This window comes from Setaria viridis, chromosome 6, assembly GCF_005286985.2.
Source record: "Setaria viridis chromosome 6, Setaria_viridis_v4.0, whole genome shotgun sequence".
Classification (NCBI taxonomy): domain Eukaryota; kingdom Viridiplantae; phylum Streptophyta; class Magnoliopsida; order Poales; family Poaceae; genus Setaria; species Setaria viridis.
The window spans coordinates 5,210,311-5,235,661 of record NC_048268.2 but is presented as its reverse complement, the minus strand read 5'-3'; the positions used below and the strand labels follow the sequence as shown (position 1 = coordinate 5,235,661).

The 25,351-nt window shown below is 47.2% G+C and overlaps 2 protein-coding genes and 1 pseudogene across 2 annotated transcripts; 1 reads left to right on the top strand and 2 right to left on the bottom strand.

The window, feature by feature from the left end:
• The first annotated feature begins 9,011 nt into the window (after window positions 1–9,011).
• On the top strand, window positions 9,012–10,873 carry LOC117861548 (F-box protein At4g22280). Its single transcript, XM_034745118.2, has one exon. The coding sequence runs from the start codon at window positions 9,676–9,678 to the stop codon at window positions 10,639–10,641; it is 966 nt and encodes a 321-aa protein (XP_034601009.1). The 5' UTR covers window positions 9,012–9,675; the 3' UTR covers window positions 10,642–10,873.
• An 8,348-nt stretch (window positions 10,874–19,221) lies between these two features.
• Window positions 19,222–19,713, bottom strand: LOC117861670 (uncharacterized; annotated as a pseudogene).
• A 1,076-nt stretch (window positions 19,714–20,789) lies between these two features.
• Window positions 20,790–22,926, bottom strand: LOC117859603 (cytochrome P450 89A2). The gene has a single exon (XM_034742741.2). The coding sequence runs from the start codon at window positions 22,722–22,724 to the stop codon at window positions 21,138–21,140; it is 1,587 nt and encodes a 528-aa protein (XP_034598632.1). The 5' UTR covers window positions 22,725–22,926; the 3' UTR covers window positions 20,790–21,137.
• Window positions 22,927–25,351: the final 2,425 nt, after the last annotated feature.

Sequence of the window (25,351 nt, the reverse complement as noted above, 5' to 3'; positions counted from 1 at the left end):
CCCGCCGCTCGCCGTGCCGCCGGGGCGAGCTCCCCCGCGGCGGCGCGGCCGGGGCGTAGGCCGGCCGGCGCGTAGGCCGGCCCATGTCTATCTTCTGGCAGGTGCTGCAGTACGTAGAAGAGAAGAGGAGAGGAGAGAGAGGGAGAAGAGAGGAGAAAATAGAAGAGTATGACATGTGGGTCCGTTAACAAAGGGTAAAATAGACCATTCACAACAAGTGTTCACGTTTTGGGAGCTGGAGCACTGCCATCAGCCAAACACGTGCAGGAGCTCCATATTTATTTGGAGTTCGTGGAGTGGAGCTAGTAAAGTGTGGAGTTGGTGGAGTGGAGCTGGTTTTTCTGGAGTGGAGTGCTCCCAAACAGGCCCTAAGATTTCAGCAAATAGTTGCCCAACATGGACAAATGAGTCCCCCTCCTCCCCCCGAGAGAGGCGACGCCCATGGTGACACCCCACCCGTACACCAACCCCATCCCAGACCCCCCACCCCAGTAACCTCCACCAACCAACCGGCCCCAGATCCGAGCGCGTCTGTAGAAGACCTCCAAGCTCGTACTAGCCACGTCGCGAGGGAGCAAGAGAAGGAGGAGATCGAGTCCACTCAGAGGAAGGTCCAAGATCCGGATCCCATCGATGAGGTCGTAGTACAGGAGCAGTTATCGCTGGAAGATCGACAGTCTGGCCAAGCTACGCACACCCAGGGGCTAGAGGCGGCGTCTGAGGCCAGCATCCTCCCGGATCTTGTCCAAAATTTGCGAGCACAGGCCAGCCTTAAGTCAACGCGGCTGGAGACAAGCATTGAATGCGACGAGGCAAATCAACACACTAAGCACAAAGCATGCCAGTGAGGCTGGCGAGGGGCTCGACGAGGAAGAAGAAGGCCCGGTGGTTCGCGTCCTCCTCCAACGGCTCGTCGAGCAAGAGAATCCACAAAATCCACCGCACAGCAGAGTTTTTGAGCCTGTAAAGCAGAAGCTCACCAGCGCAGAGAAAGGAAAAGGAGTAGGGACAGAACGACAACCATGCCAACCATCAAATCTGCATCAGAGAAGGGAGCAGAGCATTTCAACAAGCAGCTGGCAGAAGCAGCAGGGTCAATGCTCGAGAGAAGGGGAGGTGGGTAACCTTCAATTCCCCTCTCCTCCAGTCAGGTCCAGCTCAAGGAATAGATAGCAATGACATCAGCAACAAGATCCGATCATGGACAAATCTTCAAGGACACAACACACTGCACTACAGTCAGAGACCTAGATTGATGAACACGGCTTCCAAGTGGTAAAACCAGCATATTGGTGGCGAAGGACTGGAGACCATTCAAGAAAAGATTCAAGGCTTCACCAACCAGATATGGAAGACCAGAGAAGGAAGAGGTACAGGGAACATGTCAGGGGAAAATGCCTCAATTGTTTCTCCACAGAACACAGAGCAGCTGAATGCAAGCAACGCACTAAATGCTGGAGATGTCTGCAGACGGGGCATAAGGCCCTCGCCTGCCCAACCTGGAGAGACCATGTTAAAAGGTCACCACCGGAGACTTATTCTCATTCTCATCAAACCAAGACCATCGCCACCACCACACCTTTCAGCCCCGCTCCTGCTGGCCAGGCCGTCTGCACGGCCGGCCGTTCCTACCTTCAAGCGGCAAAGGGTGAGGTAGCTCCCATGGCGATGTACCCAGGTGACCCGCGTGCCCGCCCGGAATACGCGGTCTGTGCACTCTCGGTGACTGGGCACATCAAGTGCAAGTGGAGTCCATGATCGACAAGATGGCAGTCTGTTGGCTCAACGGCAACAGCCACGATACGGGAATACGCCACGTCGCCGACGCCCTTGAAGAACAGCTCCCTATCAGCTACCATGAAGTGCGCGCCGTCAATCACTTCCCCGAGCAATATCTGGTGTTCTTCACTGACTGCCGAGCATACCATCACGCCATTGACCAGCGGGGCGTCCACAACAGAGGAAGAGTCTTCAACTTCGAGCCATGGATAGAGCTTCGGAACGCCGTGGAGAGCAAGCTAGAGTTCTGGGTCAGGCTGTGCATCGAGGGAGTGCCTGTGCATGCCTGGTCCGAGGAGGTGGCGGCCCAAGACATTGGGCAACACTGCGCCATCCACTATGTTGAGGAACACGCACGCCGGCAGGAGCGCACACGTACCTATGATCTGTGGGCGTGGTGCTCCAACCCCAACAAGATCCCTAAGAAGGTGTTGCTCACCATCACCGACTCTGATAGGGAGCAGCCGGCAATCGACATCCCGCGGCAGCTCATCAACCCCAACCACGACACACCTAACGACATCAAGGGTGCGTACAAGTACAAGCTGCACATCCACCTCGACGTGGTCGAGGACCTCTCCTTCCTCAGAGGGAGGGGCGGAGGGGATGGACGGCACAACAGGAGGCCATGCCGAGAGTTCCTCTAGAACTACGGGGCACCGGACTCCTAGGGGGAACGACGCAGCGACCAGTACCACGACAACTTCGCAAGCCGTGACTACCACCCACGTCGTGACAGAGACGACCATGATGACCAGCACCATCGAGGCACAAGGCGCCACTGCAGTGCCTCCTCCTGGGGGCGAGTGACGCGCTGCCGCGGAGCCATGGAGGACTGCTATAGCTCCACACGACACCGCAATGGCAACCAGGTACACTCGGGTCGCCACAACAGAGTCCAGAACAACATAGCTGGCCAGGACAACAAAAGCCATTCTCTGATGGCTTGGTGCAAGAAGAGCACAGGAGGACAAAAGTAACAATAAGCTCAACAGAAACTTGATGAACCGTTTCAAGCAGGCAATTGACGAGAACCAACTGATGGAAATCGACCTCCGTGGATAACGTTTCACCTGGAGCAACGAACAAGATCACCCAACATTCACAAGGATAGACAGGTTCTTTCGTACACTAGAATGGCATCTTCTCTTCCGAAACCTTGACTTGCAAGCCTTGCCAACCATGGGCTTAGATCACTGCCCATTATTTTTGACAGGCGATGTAGAGAGACAAAACTATGTGGGCTTTCGCTTTGAATCTTATTGGGTGAACATGCCAGGTTTCGTAGAGACTATACAAGAAGTCTGGAGCCAGCCAATGCATACTCAAGATGCCATACTACGTATGCATGTCAAACTCATTCGCACAGCAAAGGCGCTTAAATTGTGGAAGAGACAGAACCTTGGCAATCTAGCCCTTAGACTGGCAATAGCCAACGAGGTGCTGCGCTTCTTGGGTGCAGCTCAGGAACAAAGAGCTCTTACAACAGAGGAATTAGAATTTCAACGATACCTAAAAGCAAAATCGGTGGGCTTAGCAGCGGTTCACAAAGCCCGTGCAAGACAACACTCCCGGCTCACATGGATGCGTAAAGGAGACGCATGTACATGCCTGTTTATGCTGCATGCTAACAACAGAAGAAGAAAGCTACACATCCCGTCCTTAACCACCGTAAATGGAACGATGACCAACAACCTCCAGCAAAAAGAGGAAATAATATACGATCACTTCGTAAACCTGTTGGGCAAAACACAAGAGAGATCCCTCAGCCTAAACTGGACAAATCTCAGATATCAACCACATGACCTGACCGACCTGGAAGCACCAATTGAGGCGGAAGAAAAAAAAAGATCATCATGCACTTACCAGCAGAAAAATCACCTGGCCCGGACGAATTTATTGGTCTGTTCTATAAGAAGTGTTGGGACGTGATTGGAGAGGACCTGATCCAAGCTCTTCATGCCTTCCACTCCCTTAGGACCAGACGCATGGAACTGATTAACGAGGCCAATATCATTTTGCTGCCAAAGAAAGAAGGAGCGACCATGGTTGCAGATTTCCGACCCATCAGTCTCATTAATAGTCTAGCCAAGATCATAACAAAGGTGCTAGCAGATAGGTTGGCTCCGAGACTAAATGAACTAGCTTTCAGATGTCAGAACGCCTTCATCAAAAAAAGATGCATTCACAACAACTTCGTCTACGTACAGAGTGTGATCAAGGCATTGCACAAATCAAAGAGACTGGCACTCTTTGTAAAACTTGATATCTCAAAAGCATTTGATTCGCTTAGTTGGGTGTTTCTCATCGAAACATTACAGGCCCTAGGTTTCGGCCAAAAATGGAGAGACTGGATCACAACACTATTAGCCACCTCATCATCCAAGGTGCTACTTAACGGGAGACCTAGGAAAAAAATTAAGCATGCTAGAGGCCTCCGTCAAGGAGACCCACTATCACCTAGGTTGTTCATCCTCGCCATTGACCCACTCCATAAAATGGTGGAACTGGCAGCCGGCAACAACATCATAAGACCAATCCTCCCCAGAGCAGCAAAGCTACTGTGCTCCCTTTATGCAGATGATGCAGTCATTTTTACAAACCCAGACAGAGAAGAACTACAACGTATCGGACAATTGTTACATATCTTTGGAGAATGTACAGGACTCAAGATAAATATGACTAAAACGGAAATATTCCCTATCCGATGTACCAACGAAACCATCTCAGAAGCTCTAGAGCACTTCCTAGGAAAAATTTCATCCTTCCCTGGAAAATACTTGGGTTTGCCTCTTGACACCTGCAAACTCCGAAGGGTGGATGTCCAACCATTAATTGACAAGATCGGTGGAAGGCTTCCTGGATGGAAAGGTAAAATGTTATCGTCGGCCGGGAGAGAAACACTGGTGAAGAGTGTATTAACATCAAAACCAATATGTCACCTCACAATTTTCCCTGTTCAAAAATGGCTGATCAAATAGATTGATCGCCTGTGTCACAGTTTCCTTTGGAAAGGAGAGGAACCAGACAAGGTCAATGGAGGACACTGCTTGATTAAATGGCCAACAGTATGCACGCCTAAGGACATGGGAGGGTTCGGGATTCTCGACCTCGAGAGACTTGCGAGGGCTCTAAGAATGAGATGGTGCTAGTTCCAGTGGAAGTATAGCGAGAGACCTTGGGTAGGACTTGATATCCCATGCGATAAGAATGACAAAGACCTGTTCTATGCGTCAGCAGTAGTAATGGTGGGCAATGGAAAGAAAGCAAACTTCTGGCATTCGGCATAGGTGAATGGAAAGTCCCCAAGAAACTTGGCACCACTTTTGTTCCAATGATCTAAAAGGAAAAACTTCTCGGTACAACGGGCCCTACAAGATAACTACTGGATAGCGCAGGTTTACCCACTCGTGACACGAGAGGAAATCAGAGAGTACGTGCAGCTGTTTGAGGAAATAAACATGCTACAGTGTGACACTAATGCGGAGGATGAAATATCATGGAGGTGGACGAAGGACGGGGAGTATAACACAAAGAGTGCATACCGCATACAATTCCAAGGCCAATTGAAGAAGTTGAGTATCACCCCAATATGGAAAGCTAGAACTGAACCAAAATGCTGGATCTTTGTCTGGCTTCTCCTGCATAGGAAAATCTTAACGGCAGACAACTTGGAAAAGCGGGGGTGGCCTAATGACCCTCAGTGCAAGCTATGCAATTCAGACCTGGAGACACCCACACACCTGTGCAAAGACTGCCCTTACACAACGGCAGTCTGGGACTGGCTGCAGGGATGGTTTTCTCTTAACCACTTACCCCCAGGCAACACATTGCCTTCGATCCACAAGTGGTGGAAGAAATGCAGGAGCATGATTGACAAAAGGAACAAAACTTTCTTTGACGGCCTCATCATATATTTCTAGTGGAACATTTGGAAAGAGCGCAACAAACGAGTTTTTAATCACGAAACCAAACCGATGGAAGACGTCACGTTCTCTATCAAAGAAGACATCCAACAGTTCTAGTTCGCCAATAAAACGCATGAAGCCCCCGTGGTTGAGCCAACCTAGCAGCAATTTTCATCTTTTAAAGTGGGGTTTTTTTGAAGTGGAGCTCGTAGTTGTTGTTGTTTTTTCCTTTCCCACTTGGGAGTGCTATTTAGTTGGTGCAGTGAGAGCCATGTACATAGAGTTATTTTTTGTTTTATTTTTTTGTCTTGTTTGGTTTTACCTCTTGTAATAAAAATTTGGCAAAGCTTTTGCCGTCTGTTCAAAAAAAATTAGCTTATTTTGGCCATATGCGGGATTTAAGCTATTCTAAATAGGACCCCTAACAAGAGGATAACTAACAGACGGCAATTAAAGCGGAAAGGTGAGAGATCGTTTGATTTTCAAAGGCCAAATCTATTAAATTGATAAAAGCTATAGACAAATGTAAGACATAAATAAGTGCCTGTTTGGTAAGGCTCATGAACCGGCTTCTACACCGGTTTGTTATGAAGCCTTACCAAACAACATCGTGCAAAACAACTTCCATAGAAAATCTAGCAAAAGCATGTCGTACATCGCCGACGATGTGAGAGGATCAAATTAGATCGAGAGAGAGATAGGAATGGAGGAGGAAAGGTTCCTCACGCGTTCTATTGTTTCACTTCTGAATGAAGTTGATCTCTATCAGTACAGACAACGGTAGATAAACACACACCCCACTGACTGGCTGGGCCCACATGCGGTACCCACCCACTCACATTACGCCAACACAACTCTTCCTTTTGTGACGCACCATTGGTGTTGGGCGCAACACCTCCCCCGCCGAAGTTGTTACTTGTCCGCAAGTAACCACTGATGGAAATCTTGTCATCAGCACGTACCAATCTTCCCATGTCGCCAGTGTTGCCAAAAAATGATTCCACTTCACCAAAACTTGTGGTATTGCCTTGTTCCCTTTCTTCACCAGTCTCCTTTCTAGAAAGAGCTCCGATTGCAAATCTTGGGTACTGAGGTCCACCAATATCTTCAAGTCCGAAAAGACTGGAGTATAATTTGGAGTGAATGGCTTAAGCTGTGAAACATGAAAGACCATATGAACCTGACTTCCATCATGCAATTTGAGTTTGTAAGCAGCTTGGCCAATACGCTCCAGCACTTCAAAAGGGCCAAAGTATTTGAAAGCTAGTTTAGGGAATGGCCTATTCACCACTGAAGTCTGAGCATACGGTTGCAGCTTCAGCAAGACACGCTCCCCCACTTGGAACTGCCGATCCACCCTCTAACGATCAGCCTATATCTTCATGCGATTTTAAGCTTTTGTCAGGTTCTCCTTCAGATTCAACATTTGAGCTTCTCTTTCTCTGACTATATCCACTGTGTCAGATGGATTCAAATCATCCAAAGGAAGTAACAGTCTTGAATTAGTCTCATAGCCATACAGTGCCTTAAAAGGAGAGCACCCATTGGCGGTATGATAACAGGAATTATACTAGATTTCTACTAGAGATTAAGCAAAAAGTTATGCTAAGCCTTTGGAATCCCAAGAAAACGTTGCCCAAAAGTAAATTGCCAAATATAGGTTAAGCAACAGGTTATGCTAAGTCTTTGGAACAAGATAGAACTGCGAGCAACCTCCTAGAAAAGTAGATCGAGCACAAACCTAGATATATGTTCTATGCTTGAATATGCATGAAATGAAGAACGACAAGCACAAGAGACACAAGGATTTGTTTACCGGAATTCAGCCTCACACCTTGAAGCCTACGTCTCCATTGAGGAACCCACAAAGGGTGAGCTTTTCACCTAAGCCTCTTTCCTCCCTCTAGCGACCACAAAGATCAAGCAAGACTCACTTAATCAATCGTATGGAGTAATACAAACTTCCCATAGGTAGCCACAACCTTGGATGTTCTACGGGCAACGTCTAGCCATCTAGGAGCTTGAAGCTCCAAGAGTAACAAACACGAAATCACCAGCTTGACGAAGAACAAGGTGCTCAAGAGATGGGAAATTAGCTCACTAGCACTCTCTGTTGCCTTTCCCTTGAATCCCCACCAAATCTCACAAAGGAAGCCAAAGGGGAGTAAAGAGGGGGTTTTGAATGCTTCAGAACAGCTCAGCACGAAGTTAGATCAAGAGAGTTACTGTGGGTGGGGGGGGGGGGGTTGAGGGGGTATTTATACCCCTTCACCTCGAAACTAGCCGTTACAGCTAAAGTTTCGGAACTTTCTCTGGAACCTCCGAATTATTCCGAACAAATCTTCGGAATTCTCTGGAGCTCTCATGTTAGCACCACTCAATGATATCCCATGTGAAGTGCAGGTGCAAAGGAGTCTCTCACAGGTTTGTTAGGTCATCTTGAGCACCCTTTTTAATGTAAAGGATAAAGATTACGCATCCCTCTTGATAATACGGCATTACTATACTCAAATTCAAACAAAAATAAATTTAGTCATCAAGGTATGCTCATAACCATTCATTTCCTTTTTTAGGTCATCCACAGGTGCTCCATTTCCACCAAACATTTTAAAACCTGCTCATGCATTTGAAAGTTCATTAGATACTTAAGCTTGTGTTATTAATTCACCAGAACTCACTTAGGAGGCTAAGATACTCTTCACATACATTGTTTTTCCCGAACCAACAATTCATTTTAATTTAAATTTTAGAGCTTTGTTACAATACTTTTAAAGTACCAGCGGTATACTTTCCTTTCTTATCCTTCTTAAAAAAGAATTAAATAGATTTACACATAATTAAAATGACATTATAGCAATTTCTCATTATTTTTGGTACCAAATTGGTACTTCTCTTTAGGTACTTCATGGTACTTGCTTTGTTTCCACCGTTCAATTTCGCCGGATGGATAGCTCTTTATTTTTTCAAGCACTCTAAAATTTCTATAAATTTTAAAGCTTTGAAAGGTAGTTTTTTAGATCGACAAGCTCCGATTAAACTTTGAAATTTTAGATATCAGTAATTTTGAACTATTTAGTTTGGAAATGCAAAATACATGAGTATTTTGTTTTCAAAAGTACAGTCATAATCTTCTATATGTAGTTTTTTGATAAACATATTCTAATAGAAAAAATTATAGTAATAACGAGACCTTAGATAATATAATAAGTCAAAAATATATCAAACTATTTTTTGTATTACTAGAAGGAACACGGACAACTGTCCATAATAGCATGGTAAGCCCAATGTAACTCTCCTAAAAGAACAGGCTAAGTTCAAGCCTAAGCCTTGTCTTTGCTTCTTGGAATGTAGAGCAGGTTCCTGGCTATCTTTCACTAAAATTTGCTATTTTACAAATAAATATCCGGCTAAAAAATAGAATATGAATCTGTTTGAAATAGTTCTTTAATCTAGGAGCAGGGAATTTTTAAACATATTCTTATTGTTTTGAAATCTTGTATTTAACAAATACCAAAGGGTGATATGGTAAATGTAACAGTAGCGGAGTCTCTTCGATTTAAACATCCTCGCCCAGTCCCTTCATCTTCCCGTTTTTATCGTCTCTCCCTCTGCGACTCTATCCATCTTCCCCTCTTCCCCGGATCCCTTAAGTGCCATCCGATTTCGAGGTATCCTCTTCATTCTTCTTCTTCCTTCCTTTGTTCATCGATGGAAGATTACTCCCACGCATTTACGAAGGTGTGGTTTCCAGCCATGCTGTTGTTTAACGCTGCTCCCCTTTGTGCAGGCCGTGCGGTTAGTGACTCAGTGTTCTTGAATCTTTTGGAGGGTAGTGTTGCGAGATAATGTGTTGATCTGGGGTATTTGGTGTTCTTGAATTAACAGGAGGAACGCAATAGATTTTAGCCTGTTGCTCACACCATTTCGTGCAGTCCACACTATCTGTTCGACTGAATGCCCCTGAGTCCACCAAGAAGACCAACCTACGATGGGCAGATCCGGCAGCAAGAGCGCGAAAGCACTGGACTTTGGAGACAGGATCAGCGGCCTCCCCGACGAGCTGCTCCACCACGTCATGTCTTTCTTGCCGGCGAGGGACGCCGTGCGCACCTGCGTCCTGTCGCCGAGGTGGCGCTACCTCTGGGCGTCCGCACGGCACCTCAACGTCGACACCGAGGGCTTCACCACCCAGAGAACATTCAAGAAGATTGTGACCGCCTTGCTTCTCAGCCGTGGTTACACACCTCTGGATTCGTTCTGCCTGGACGCTGACGTTCCTGGCTTCTATCTTGAGAATTTCCGTGACACTGCCTACCTGTGGATCTGCCATGCACTTAGGAGTAATGTTCACACACTAAGCATTACGGATCACGACCGGAATGATGCATTTATAGAATTCCAAGACTTTGAAGACGATCCTGATGCCTTCCAGATTGACCACTGCCCCTTCACGTCATCTTACCTGAAAAGATTGCATCTTTGTGGTGTTTTCATTCTCGAATGCTTTCTTAAGAAACTCTTTTCTGGCTGCCCAGCATTGGAAGACCTAGATATCATAAACTGTGTGATCCATGACACCGAATTTTCCTCTGCCACATTGAAGAATCTGAGCATTGACTTTGATAGTTTCCCATCCTGTGAAATGTATGGCTTCAAAAACATTGTGATAAACATGCCTAGTCTTGTCTCACTGCACATTGGAGCATTTCTTGGTGCTTTGCCGTCTCTTGTGAATGTGCAGTCACTGAGAACAGCCTCAATTTGCTTGGATGATCAGGGGGCTACGTTTGCTGATGGCTGCAACATTCTTGGTGCTCTTTCAAACGTGAAGAACTTGGAGTTGCTGTTTCTATATGGCGTGGTATGTTTTATATGGAACCTTGACACTTGCAGCTACCCCCTTTTTTTGTGTCTGTTCTGTACTTCTGTAACAGTAGCAAGCTGTTTCTCATAAGTATTTCGTCTTAATGGCCTTTTTCTACTGACTTTTTAGTGGTGGAGGTATTCTTTGCAGAGTGGGAGGTATTCATTGCAAAGTGATATGCAGTTGTGTCAAGTGTCGTTTACTAATTTGACAACTTTGTCTGTCAGTGATTGGTGTTTACATGACAACTGCAAAGCACTGCTGTATATGCTCGAGCATTCACCTAATCTAGAGGAACTTACTCTGAAGATGAGGAAGGTAATTTTCTCGGTATCACCCAGCACTTAGGCTGGGCAAGCTGTATATATTCTGTCAATTTCGTCATTGCAACATACCCTCATGAAGGACATGTAATTATTCTTTTTTTATTCTTCTTGGCAGCTTCGTCTCCATGAGTATATTGACTCGTCTTGTAGTGCTGCTGCTGCAGACTCAGCAGCGCCATTCAATTGTGAAAAGCTTAGGAAAGTTGAAATCGTCTGCCCAAAGGGCGATAAAACAGTGGGCATGCTTGTGCAATACTGTTGACCGAATTGATGTCTCCCCCAGAAATTAGTATCAAGCCATTTTCAGGTTTTTCGTGGTAAGTGTCTTGTTCTCTTGAAATTTCGCGTCTGCATGCTTTTACAATTTATTGTGGAGAAAATCCCAAGGCACTTTTTCTCACTTGCTGTGGCCTGCCTTGTAGGCCTGACACTGCTCAAAGGTGGACCTAGACACCGAGTATGGCTACAGCTTGGAAGATTTGTTTGTGCTCACTCTCCTTTTGGATCGATGGTCGGTAGTTGTGAGGATCCTGACTTTCCTGCAAATGCCAGTGTAATATGAGGTTTACCATGTTGCGGGCTCACTTGTCATTGAGTTAATTATTGTGTAAGGCTCACAATTTTGAGAATTGTTGGAGCTTGGAAGATTCGTTTCTGCGCTCACTCTCCTTTGGCTGGTCGGTGGCTTGTGATTTGTGAAGATCGTGCGATATCTCCAGTGCAACTGCTGGTATGCAACCGATCGCTTTCTGGTCTCTGCTGAGGCAGAGAGCTTGTGCTTGTAGCTCTTGGGTCGTTGTTGCGTTGTTTACCTTTCGTCAACTGATGCTTACATGTATGCCCTTGTATGGCGCGTTGCGTGGTAGTTATAGGTCCTGTTTGGATCCCTTCATTTTGGAGGAATTGTAATCTAGACTATTTGTCTTGAAACGTGACATTCCACAACTTTCCAAAGTTTAGATATAAGACTATCTTAAATTCATGGGGGTGGGAAATGGAAATTGATTCTATAAATCCTCATGTTTCTAATATGCAACTTATAGCATGCTCTTTGACTCAGCTTCTCTATAGCAGAAGCGTAGCACATAAGTATCTCTCCCATATGGTCAACAATAATATACAACTATATTTCATATATAACTATATTAATTTAATTAATTTGTATCTAAATTATGATTATTAGAATAGAATTTAATTCCAAGGATCCAAACGGGCCTTACTGTTGTTTCCCTCGAAACTCTTCTAGTAATACTATGTTGCACATCAAGCATGCATGGCTTTCGATTGCTAAGCATTTGTGTGCTGTGTTTCGATTCAGCGTCCGGTCAATTGCTATGCAGCTGTGCATATGCTGATGGCTGATGAGCATGCGGTAGGTGGTTATCTTTTTTTTTTAATCTTAGCAGCTTCACAGGTTTGTTACAGTCTTACAGATCATAGTGGATGTGATTTGGATAGTGGTTGTCTGGTTGATGCACCGCATCCCTCTTCTCCTCATCCTTTGATGGTCCGGATCTCAGATTATTTGTAACCATGTAAGGGAGACGTTATATACTACTGATCCCTCAGAAAATGTGTTGCATTATACAGCTTCATATTGGTGTGTGTTGTCCTTTTTCGAACGCGATCTGGTTTTCACTTTTCAGCAAAACCGTAGTAGCGACCATTTCGCCAAATAAAAAGAAGAAGACGGCGGATGCAATGGCTACGGCAGCGCTGGCTGCCATGGATCATCGGCATGAGTGAACATAGTCGTTTGCCCCCAAACCCCATCAATCGTTTATTCCAAGTTTGTGGTACAAGATTACATCTTTGAAGATGATCAGTATGCATCGCTAAAGTTTCTCGAACAACGCAGCCACGGATGATCATGATCTCAACCATGGGCCGATGGAGAACTCGACGCCTAATCGCAGCGCACCTTGCAGGGGCAGTTGATGGCGCACTCGGACAAGGACGGCCAGCACAGGTTGTCCTTGGTGCAGCAGACGTTGGACGACTCAGCATCATGGGGCCAGCATCCGTTGAAGATGTCGTCGTCATGGATGATTGCAGCCTTGTTGGCGCCGATCGTCGTCATCTTGCTCTTCCTACCGCCGTCTATTATGCTCTCACCTGAAACATCACGAACACAGATAAGATCCTCCTCTTGACGTCAAAAGAAAAACATATTATGATGCATGCATATGCAGTTAGTTTTTTTTTTCATTGAGAATGAAACAAAGAAACAATGAAATGACAATACAAATCAGAAAAAAAATATAAGATTGATTGGCCAAATTTTACCGCTGATGGGTGCAGCAATGGCAGAGGAGGCCATAAGAACCAAGGAAAGAAGCAAGACTCCTTGGCTGCTGCGCTTCATCACTACTACTTGCACTACCGGAAACAGTAAATTCGCCGAGTGTAAAACGTGTGCCGAGTGCAAAATGTCGGGCACTCGGCAAACACCGTCTTTGCCGAGTGCACACAATGAGGCACTCGGCGAATTTAATGCACTCGGCAAAAATGCGGTTTGCCGAGTGCCAAAAAACAGGCACTCGGCAAACAACTCCTGGACACTCGGCAAAAAAGACACACTCGGTAAATCAACAGCGCGTGCGTCGCACGTGCGTCGTCCGTTACCAGGTTGGGCCGGCCGTTACACCTTTGCCGAGTGCTTGCCGTGCGACACTCGGCAAAGTGTGGTTCGCCGAGTGCTAACCGCACACACTCGGCACACTCAAAAGTTCGCCGAGTGCCTCGTCTGGACACTCGGCAAACTCAGCACATTGCCGAGTGCCGTCCCAGATGCACTCGGCAAAAAAAAAAAAATCCCTCCAACAGCTTCCACACTTTTTCTACTCCCCACGTAGGACATTTGGTTATACATATTAAAAGTTGGTCTATTTTCGGGTCTGTTTGGGATTTTTAATGCTTTGTTTGCATTAATAGGAATTTTTTGATTGAAGTCAAATTTTAACTGCAAGTACTTGAAATAATGGATTGAAATCAGTGAAAAAATCATATTCATATTATGGAGACCGGATTGAGGTCTCAACCAGAAAATGAAGAGAAATTTTGATGATTGTTTTTAAAAAACAGGACCATGAACCTATGGATCAATGGTTGTTAAATTGTAAAAAAACCAAACGAAATCTGAAAATCACAAGATTTGTCAAGATGTCATTATATTATGTGTGTAGGCTGTGGTAAAAAATTGGGAACATTTCGCCCAATTTCTGACACATGATGCTTAGAAACCGACTAATCTCGTGGAAGGATTCATAGAAGTTAGAAAGGAGCCAATAAGATTTGGTGTCCAAGCGACACTGGAATTAAGAAGTGCCTTCAAATCTTTTTGTATAGGCAACATACAACACAGATTGGTTCATGTCAAAATTTGGAAATTTTTCGGATGCGTTTGATATTTTTTATTGATTAAATGCAATTATAGATTTTTATTAGATATAAATGGAATTTGAGCTATAACTGCATGAAATAATGGAATAATATCGGTATAAAACTAATTTAACAATTTTTGAGTGATTTTGACACGATTTTGAACAAGTATATTAGAAGAAGTCACTAAAAATACGTTATTTCATGTAACTTTGCCGAGTGCATCCAGAAAACACTCGGCAAAAATGGTAGTTTGCCGAGTGTTCTCTGGGTGCACTCGGCAAAGTTGTTGCACGGGCCTACTCCCTCCGGCCTCGCGTCAAATAAAAAAATCCTCGGGCATGTGTTTGCCGAGTGCCGTAGATCTGAGCACTCGGCAAACCCTTATCTTTGCCGAGTGCCCCCGATCTGGCACTCGGCAAAGATTCGGCATGTGTTTGCCGAGTGCCGTAGATCTGGGCACTCGGCAAACCCTTATCTTTGCCGAGTGCCCCCGATCTGGCACTCGGCAAAGATTCGAAGTTATGTAAACACTTAGCGTTTCGTCGATTCATTTCCCCGGCCGCCCGTGAATCAACGCCCCGCCCGCCTGTGTCCCCGCCGGCCGCCACCGCCCCGCCGGCGCCGACCGCCACCGCCCCGCCGGCCGGCACCGCTCCGCCGGCGCCCACCGCCACCGCCCCGCCCGCCACGTCCCCGCCCGCGCCCCCTACCCGGCGGCCCCGGCCCCGCCGGCCGGCCACGCCCCGCCCCCGGCCACGCCGCGCCCCCTACCGCCCGTCTCCCCCGGCGCCGGCGCTCCGGGCCCTCTTGCCCCGCCGGCGCGCCCTCTTTCCCCGCCGGCCGGCCACGCCCCGCCCCCGGCGCCCCTTGGCCGGCGGCCCCGGCCAACCGGCCGCCCGCGGCGCCCCTTGCCCGGGCCCGGCGCCCCTTGCCGCCGGCCACCGGCCGCCCCAGCCGCCCCCTGCCCGGCGGCCCCGGCCCGGCCGCCCCCTGCCCGGCGGCCCCGGTCCACCGGCCGGCCCCGTTCCGGCCCCGGCGCCCCCTGCCCCTGCGTCCCGGCGTTCCTCACCCGGTAATGAATTTTTTTTTTTGAATTTAGAAATTCTGAATTAGAAAGTAGGTTTAAATTAGAAATTAGATATTAGAAATTAGAAATTGTAGGACTTTAGTTGTTGAAATTAGGAAATTGTAGGGTTTTAGTTGTCGAAATTAGGAAATTGTATGGCTTTAGTTGTTGAAATTAGAAAATGATGGTTGGCTTGGGAATTTAAGCTATAAGAATGTTTGTGGAAGTGAGCCATCGTGCCATTCCTTCTTCTGTACATGTGGTTGTCGGCCATCGAGCCGTTTCATTTGATGCAGGTTATGGAAACCTCCACGTGCAGGGGAGGTGCTGCCGAAAATTTTAGTTGACAGTTGTATGTTTTTTTTGTAGGAGAGGCTACGTTACCGTCCTCGAGTCGTCACTTTGTACGATAGCAAGGTGAGTCATCCTACACATCTATTTCCGTATGATGGTCGTATATCACGTAACCTAGTTAGGCGTCTCCCGTTCGAAAGAGATACGTTTGGAAATATGCAGATGTTTGCATATTTATAACCGTATCTGTTTCGAATTGTCCACATTACTTTGGACAGCACGAGGATGTGTAGGTGGGTTTAGTTTCCATAGTCTACTCCGATCCGAGTTAGAGTTTCGACAGCACCTCCCAATTGTTCTCCGGATACACAATCTCCATCACAGGACGTGTATTTGGAGAACAGCGGGGAGGTGCTGCCGAAATTCTATCTCGGGTCGGAGTAGACCATGGAAACTAATCCCACCTACACATCCTCGTGTGGGATTAGGACCTATCTTTACCTAATAGACAATATAGGAACGTGTAGATGCAACTTGAGTGTTTATATTACTTGCTGGTATGGTAGAGGATGGAGGATCGTCAGTGGATGTACACGGGCCGATCTAGTCAGAATTCGTTGACCGATGAATGGATAAATAAGACCGATGCTTTCTTGGAACGGGCATTTGCAAGGATCAAAGGAGGAAGACAAACTTGGTGTCCGTGTAGCAAATGTGGAAACATGCGTCGGCAAACCAAGTTAGGAATGGGTAAACATCTTGTTAGGCACGGATTTACGTCAGACTATACCATATGGATCTACCATGGTGAGGTCGATCGTGGGAGGGACGAGGTCATTAGGCAACGTATCGAGCAATATGATGATGACGCCGGGGTGGGAGACATGTTAGATGACTATCATGAAGCTCATAGGGAGGAGGAGCCCGAGGCTACCGCAAAGGCGTATTACGACATGTTGTCTGCGGCACAACAACCCCTTCACGGGCATACCAAGGAGGGAAGAAGCATGGCAGGTATTGGATTGGAGATAGCGTGATCGACACTGCCAGTACTCCCACTCTCTCCCAGATCCGAGCAAGGAGCACGGACTCGAGCCCCGCGATACGGCCACGGCCTACCGCTGCACAGCTACAGATGCAGGCTCTGGAGGTTAGTTGTGTTTCTTTAATTTTTCATTCATTTTGTACTAACCTTTTGCTTGACAATAAGTGGTTGGGATGAAATATTGTAGGCCCAGGTGGAGGTAGAACGGAAGCGCCGAGAGGAACTAGAGGCGAGGATCGAGGCGGATCGGCAGCTTGAAAGGCAGAGGACGGAGCAGATGTTCCAATACATGCAGAGTGTGTTCCACAGTTTAGGTCAAACTCCACCACCTATGCCACCGAACCTCTTCCCGCCACCTCCACCACCTCCTGCAGCTACTCCTGTGAGTCAATCTCAACCTTACAATCAATCTAGACTTACTTCCACTAGAATTACTTGTTTAGACTATGAAATCTCTTTACCTACATTTGTGCAGAATCAATCGGCGGCGTCCAATGCAGAATCTTCCTGGGGGCAGTGGCCACCTGCACGTCCTCCTCATCCTCCTCAGTGAATTGTCATTTCTGTGTTTGTGATGCAAAACTTATGAACTTATTTAGACGAGAACTTATGAATGCTATTTGTGTGCTTGTGAATCCTGTGGTGCAATTTATATGCTTGTGCTGCCATTAATATGCCTGTGTATCTGTGGTTGTTTTTTGAGAGGGGTCCTTTATACCTAACATTTCTATTTTGTAGCAGGAATTAGGACACTTTGCCGAGTGTTAACACTCGGCAAAGAGGCCATTTCTGGTAGTAGTAGACGCGTTTGCCGAGTGTATTGTCCAAACACTCGGCAAAGGGGCCAAAGATATGGCGGAATTGCTTGTTTGCCGAGTGCCATAGGTAGGCACTCGGCAAACACAGGCCATTTGCCGAGTGTTTCCTCAATTACACTCGGCAAAGCGGTCGTAAAAAATAGCGGGCCTGGGTTCTTTGCCGAGTGTTTTATTAAATACACTCGGCAAAGATGGAAACTTCGCCGAGTGTATTTAGGGCAACACTCGGCGAAGTTGGCATAAAAAAATGGTGGGCCGGGCCATCTTTGCCGAGTGTTTTATTGAATACACTCGGCAAAGATGGAAACTTCGCCGAGTGTTTTATTAAATACACTCGGCAAAGATGGAAACTTCGCCGAGTGTTTTATTAAATACACTCGGCAAAGATGGACACTTCGCCGAGTGTAATTAAAAAAACACTCGGCAAAAATTTTGACTTCGCCGAGTGTCGGCCGTCAGACACTCGGCAAAGCTTCCGTCGCCGTGACAGCCCGTCATCGCCTTTGTACCGAGTGTCATATTTTGCCGAGTGTATTGCGGCACTCGGCAAAGCCTTTGCCGAGTGCCCGATGGTTGACACTCGGCAAACAACCTGTTTGCCGAGAAAAACTTTGCCGAGTCAGGTTCGCCGAGTGTTACACTCGGCAAACACTTTGCCGAGTGTATTTGGCCCTTCGCCGAGTGCCTGGGGCACTCGGCAAAGTTACTGTATCCGGTAGTGTTGGTACTTGTGTGTGTGTCACCACTCAACAGGTCGTTCCATGCTCGATATATATAGCACCAAGAGATGTGCATGTGCAGGAATGTATGCTGGTGATGGCTTTTATTTCCTAACTTTTAATTCCGCTGCTAAACATGGAAGATATTCCCCCCAAATATCTAATTTTATTGTCACTTCCCAGATATGGCCGGTTAGTGCCAAACAAGGACAAAATGACCCTTCATTTTAAAAGACAATACGGTGAGGATGGTGGCTTAATTCCTGTATATTCTTGTATCTCTATCTTCAAATGGCTGAAATATATTTTTCTATATCTTCATCTCTATCTCTCTCCCTATATCTACAGATACATTTGTATCTTGTATCTCAATCTCAATCTGTTATCTTATATCTTTCTATTATACTATTTTTTTTTTGAAAAATATTGTGTCCACTCCCCGTACTTTCCGAGCCATTCATTCTCAAAGATCTATGATCAATCGGGGCCGGGGGGACATGTCTCATGGCATCAAAGATTGCATTTTCGCCTGCTGAGACATGTCGCAGGAGACAGCTTTGTACAATGTTCACCAGTCCAGTATCAAGTGCATTGTGCAACCAATGTTCCAGAATTGAAGCACCAGTGAACATGCCACGAACAGAATTCTGATCTCTCCTAAACAAAAAAAACCCCGGCACGCCGGAGCACTCCCATTCCGGCGAGGCGGCGACGGAACCCGTGCATGCCTGTCTTGCCCACAAGGAGGAGAACAGAGCAGAAAGTTGTTTCCGTAAAGCGTTGAACTATGGGCTTTCTGCAAATCCTTTTTGGCCGTAGTCAACCATGAGTTGAGCTTCGTCCTTCTACGGTTGGATCATAGAACGCGCGTATTCATAATTTCATACATAAACCAATTTTTTTTGAAACAACCAATCTATTGTATATTCTCAAATGCTGGTACAAAACTACTATCAATAATAAACATCTTCAACACAACACTGCTGAAGAACCATGGACTGGGGAGCTCAACGCCTAGCTAGCAGTTCACCTTGCAGGGGCAGTTGAGAACGCACTCCGGCAACGATGGCCAGCACACAGGTTGTCCTCCTTGCAGCAGAAGACCGCCGAATCATCATGGGGTGCCTGGTTGTAATAGCATCCGTTGAACTTGTCATCATGGATGATTGCCTTGTTGGCGCCTATCGTCGTCTTGCTCTTGCTCTTGCTCTTTCAGTCTTTCTGCCGCCGTCTATGCTCTGACCTAAGCATCACAAACAGATATATAAATATCCTCTAAATATAATGTCGAAAGAAAAGCATATATGGAAATTTGTTTTTGTCTCTGCTAAAGAATGAAAACCAGGCAACAGCGCAACGATAATATGAATCAAAATGAAGACTATTGCCCCATAAAATATGAGATTGATTATTAGTTACCACTGATTTGTGCAGGAATGACAGAGAATGCCAGAAGAACCAATGCAAGCAGCAAGAGGCCTTGCCTGCTGCGCTGCACAGATGCCGCCATCCTAACTGATGTGGTTTTGTGCTCTACTCCTCTAAGTTGACTGGTGAATGTGTGAGTACTGGTTGCTCCATGGTCGATATGTATATATAGCAAAAAAAAAAATAGTACGACATTAAGGGGGTGTTTGGATCCCTGGGCTAAACTTTAGTCCCTATCACATTGAATATTTAGATACTAATTGGGAGTATTAAACATAGACTATTTACAAAACCCATTGTACAGATGGAGGCTAAACGGCGAGACGAATCTAAGCCTAATTAGTCCATGATTTGACAATGTGCTGCTACAGTAACCATTTGCTAATGATGGACTAATTAGGCTTAATAAATTCGTCTCGCCGTTTAGCCTCCATCTGTGTAATTAGTTTTATAATTAACTTATATTTAGTCTCCTAATTAGGTTTCGAATATTCGATGTGATATGGACTAAACTTTAGCTCCAGATCCAAACAATACCTGCCATACTGGTGGCTTTTTTATTTCCAGATAATGTCCAGCTTTAATTCCACTGGCAGATAGATATATATAGTTCATTCAAATGTGTCTAGTTTTATTCTCACTGCCAAGTATGGCTGATTTAATGCCAAATAAAGACATTAATTAATTAGATATCTTTCTAATATGGGCATATTATCTCCCTCTTTTAAATCACTCCTCCTACTCCAAATTATAGGTCGTTTTCAATTAGCATCAGTTCTGTAACAATCGCTGCTGTGAAGAACCAATGCTCATTCATGTTCACAGTAAGACAAGCTGTTGCTTAAGGAGGGGACAGGGGAGAAGTCATGACCCAAGCTAGGCCTGTAATAGGAATAGTTAGCTGGTTGAGTGATTGACCGATTTAGCCATTTGTTACAATTCCGTGACAATAAAACTCAGATACCATTGATGAATTCGTAACTGGAATTCTTTTCTTGTTATCGCAATTTTGTTGCTATGGACATTATGATATAAGAGAAATTGACCGGTTAAATTGCAGTATTGAAATCTGTGCTATAACCCAAACCGCTCCTGCCTTAATAGTATTTTCAAATGGCAGGAGGACAAACAACTTCCTAAACACAATGACACTGCCTCTGGAAAACTGTCAAGCCAATGCATAGAGGAATGGCTCGATGTGCTTGCTGAATGCTGAACGCTTCCAAGTGCTCTGGAAACATATACAAGTTTTCTATACACTTTTCATTTGGAGTTCAGTAAAGTAAATATTTACTAACTGCTGCCTTATTGTACACACATAATACAAGCACATTAGTGCAGCATTACCTTACTGCTTCAAACTAAGTTCCCAAAAGAACAAGAGAAATCTGTTTAACATAATGTATCTTTGGTTCTATAATCCCATGGTATGCACAGCTAGAGCAACCAGAAGAACACTCTTTCTGTTGCCAATTCATTGCCATGCTATCTAGAGAGAACACTCGATCAAGCAGCTGCGACTGTGGGCGGCGGCGACCGCAGCGGCACGGCTCTGGCCTTGAGCGGCCGCTTCATGACGACGGTGAACTCGAGCTTCTCGGCGAGGTCCACCTCCTCGCCGTCAGCCTCGCGCCACTCGAACTCCCTCACGAGGTTGGCCACGAAGTACTCGAGGTGCATCAGCGCGAGCGCCATGCCGGGGCAGACCCTCCGGCCGGCGCCGAACGGCATCATCTTGATCTCCTTGCTGCCCGTCAGGTCGACGTCCTCCCCTTCCCCGCCGGGGAGGAACCGCTCCGGCCGGAACTCCGACGGCGCGTCCCAGACCTCCCCGTCGAGCCCGATGTCGCCCACGGCGAAGTTGACCGGCGCGCCGGCGGGCACGCGGTACCCGTCCAGCGTGGTGTCCTCGTGCACGGCGTGCGGGAGCAGGAAGTGGCCCGGCGGGTGGCGCCGGAGCGCCTCCAGCACGACGGCCTTCAGGTACGGCATCGCCTGCAGGTCCTCCTCCCGCACCTCGCCGGCGGCGGCGCCGACGACGCCGGCCACCTCGTCCCGCAGCCTGCCCTGCATCTCCGGGTTCTTGACGAGGTTCGCCAGGACCCACTGCAGCGCGGTGGCCGTGGTGTCGGTGCCGGCGCTGAGGAACTCAGAGCAGAGGCTCACGATCTCGCCGTTGGTTAGCGCCCTCCCGCCGTCCTCGGGGATGGTGAGCTTTAGCAGGGAGTCCACGTAGCAGTCCCCGTCGGCGCCGGCGTCCCTCCTGGCTTCTATCAGCGGGAGGAAGAGCTCCTCCTGCCGCCGCCGCAGCGAGACGAGCTTCTCCCACCGGCGCCGGAACACGAGCTTGGTGACGGACGGGAGGAAGGAGAAGACCTGGAAGCTGAGGAAGTTGGCGAGGAGCTCCCGCTGCGTGGCCTCGATGTCCCGCACGCGCGCGTCGTCGTCGTCCACCACGCGGTCGCCGCCGAAGCACATGTACACGAGGAGGCAGAACATGGCGTACTGGAACGGCTCCATCACGGGGACCGGGGACTCCCCGCCGCGGCCGTCGGAGCGGACGCGGGAGACGAGGACGTCGATCACCCACCGCCGCGCGGGCGAGAAGGCGCCCCGGAGCCGCGCCGGGTTGAGCACCCCGGACGCGAGGTTCCGTCGCAGCGCGCGCCACATGGCGCCGTAGGGGGCGGAGCTGACGTTGCGCCCGCCACTGGTGAGCACGACGCCGGCGCCCGTGGTGGGCGGGCGGGACGCGAAGGCCGCGCCGCGCTGGACGAGGGCGCGGTGCGCGGCTGCGCGGCCGGCGACGAAGATGGTGGGGCGGGACCTGCCGAGCGGCGCGAAGGTGAAGACCGGGCCATGGTCCCGCGCGATGCGGCGGAGCGCCGGCTCGACGTCGAAGTCGCGGCGGGCGAGGAAGAGCAGCGGGCCCAACACCGGCAGCGGCGCTGGCCCTGGCGGGAGGGGAGGGAGCGAGTCGGCGGCGGCGTGGGCCTTGCTGCCGCCCAGGCTGCGGGCGCGGCCGGCGCGCAGGAGGAGGGAGCAGAGGAGGCAGAGGAGCGTGGTGAGGGAGTAGAAGAGCCAGTCCTCCATGGCCGAGCGTGGGGAGGTGGCGAGGTGCTCGTGCTCGGCGGCCGGAAGGAAGCTGGCTGGGAATGTTTGGAGCTCCGGTGCCGGTGGGGAGTGGGTGGCTGGGAGCAACTGTTGAGGGAGGATATTTTCCAGTGGCCGGTGATGAGTGTTGAAGGCATGGGGGCACTCTGAGCTGATTGCGGTGAATTTGTTAGCAAGATCACAGGATGAGGTTGATTAGCGTGGTAACTACTACTGGGTGTTTGGTTACCTATCGTTTTAACCGGGCAACAAAGTCGCTATTTTTTTTTTTTGAGCGAAGCAACAAAGTCACTCGGTTGGAAAAGGACCCCGGCATGTACTTTTTTTTAACTCTAAAATGACACAAAGCTCCATAATTTATGTGAATTCTTTGGCTTTGTTGGAGAGCAAGGCCAAAGAATTCGGTTACAACAGCTTTGAATCAATCTATCTCTATCCACAACAGGAGAATCCTTTGACCTATATAAGTCCAGGGTTGTTACACAAGGTTTGTTACACGCATGTAAGTCTAGGGTTGTTACACAAGGTTAAGATTGTTCTTGAAGATCTCCGAGTGCCGCACTCCCAATTCTTGGAGTAGTGTCTAAATCCACATAATCTCTACAGTTGCATTGGCTAAGGCCTTATATTTTGCTTGTGTACTCGAGCGTGACACTGTTGCTTGCTTTCTAGCACTTCATGATACAAGATTTGGTTCAAGAAAGACTGCAAACCCTCCAGTTGATCGCCTGTCATCAATATTTCCTACCCAATCTGCATCAGAAAAACCACTAACAAGAAGAGAAGCTGATTTGCAAATCTTGAGACCCATCTTGGTCATGTACTTTAAGTACCTCAATATTCGCTTTACAGCAACCGAATGTTCAGTTGTTGATGAATGTAGAAACAGACAGATTTTATTCACATAAAACGAAATATCTGACCTAGTAAGAGTTAAATACTATAATGCTTCTACTACACTTATGTATTATGTAGCATCATTAGGACCGAGATCCTTCATGAACCGAAAGCTTTTCACTTGAAGGCAGAGGCATAACACAGGTTTACAAGTCGAAATCCCAACTCTGTTCAATATATCATTGGCATATTTATCATGTGTCAACAAAATTCCATCACGCACCTTACTTACCTCAAATCTAAGGAAGTAATGCAACTCTCCCAAGTCCTTTAATGCAAACTCTTTGTTAAGATTTTGCAAGAGAATAGATGTTGCTTCTGAATTCGAGCTGGCCACAATAATATCATCCACATATATAAGAACAAACATGGTTACACTCCCTTTATCGAAAAAAGAACATAGAAGTATCTGCCTTAGAAGCCTTAAACCCAAGTTGATATATTTTTGTACTCAACCTAAAAAACTACACCCTTGAAGCTTGTTTCAAGCCATAAAGTGCCTTATCTAATTTGCAAATATAATCTGGTTTAGATCTATCTTCATAGTCTGGAGGTTGTTTCATATACACATCTTCTTCAAGAACTCCATGTAAGAAGGCATTTTGAATATCTAATTGACGAAGGCTCCATCCCCTAGAGATAGCAATTGACAAAACTATTCTGATGGTAGTTGCCTTGACAACTGGACTAAAAGTGTCTTCATAGTTTATCCCATATCTCTGTTTAAACCCCTTAGCAACTAGATGAGCTTTATATCTGTCAAGGTTACCATCTGCTTTCCTCTTAACTCTTATAAACCCATTTACAATCTATCATACTGCAACCTTTCTTAGGTGGAACCAAATGCCAAGTCCTATTTTTCATTAAAGTTTCATACTCAGAATCCATGGCTGCCTTCCAAGATTAATTATTTAGGGCCTCTACAAGAGTATTAGGTTCTCCAGATGATTTATTAATAGTGCCATCAGTATATACCTTCTCCTTGCAAATTCCACTATGAAGCCGTGTCTTTGGTCTTGTTGATGTAGGTGACGCTGTAGTAGGATCATCAGGAGTTGTGGGCAATTCCGGCATAGAAGATCTAGGAGTTGACGCTCGCCCCTGTCGTGCTCAGGATCCACCGAAAAGGTGGCAGCCAAAGACTGGCAGCCGGGTAGATCTGTGAGCGCACATGTGCGCACTGCGGAGGGCACAAGACGTGTGGCTGCCAAAGATTGGCGCGCGCAGTCACCTGACACGCTGGCCAGCAGCTTGCCTGTTGCGCACGAACTCGGAGGTGGATTTTGTGGAGCTCTTGAGGAAGATGCTATTGGGATCTCTACCGAATCCATCTCGTGTCCAGAGCACAGATTGGAAGTTCCTGTAGTGTTATTTGTTGTGCCAAACACCCTATTTTCTTCATCAGTTTCAACAGCAATTTCATGATTAGAATCCAAAGAGTCAAGAGAATTCGACATACGTTCATCTACATGTTCCAGAGCATCTGTACTCAGGGTGGAATTAAGAAGGGATGATGGAAGAGAGATTTATGCTCTCAATCTTGCATCAGCATTATCATGGAGTTTTGAGAAAGGAAAAATATTTTCATCGAATACAACATCTCTAGATATGTAAACTCGTCCAGAAGAGACATCTAGGCACTTAAAGCCTTTATGAAGATGATTGTAACCAAGAAACAAACACTGTTTTGAGCGAAACTCTAGCTTATG

Excerpts from the sequence above, each read along its gene's own strand:
- LOC117861548 (XM_034745118.2), top strand. The coding sequence starts at position 9,676 with ATGGGCAGATCCGGCAGCAAGAGCGCGAAAGCACTGGACTTTGGAGAC.
- LOC117859603 (XM_034742741.2), bottom strand. The coding sequence starts at position 22,724 with ATGGAGGACTGGCTCTTCTACTCCCTCACCACGCTCCTCTGCCTCCTC.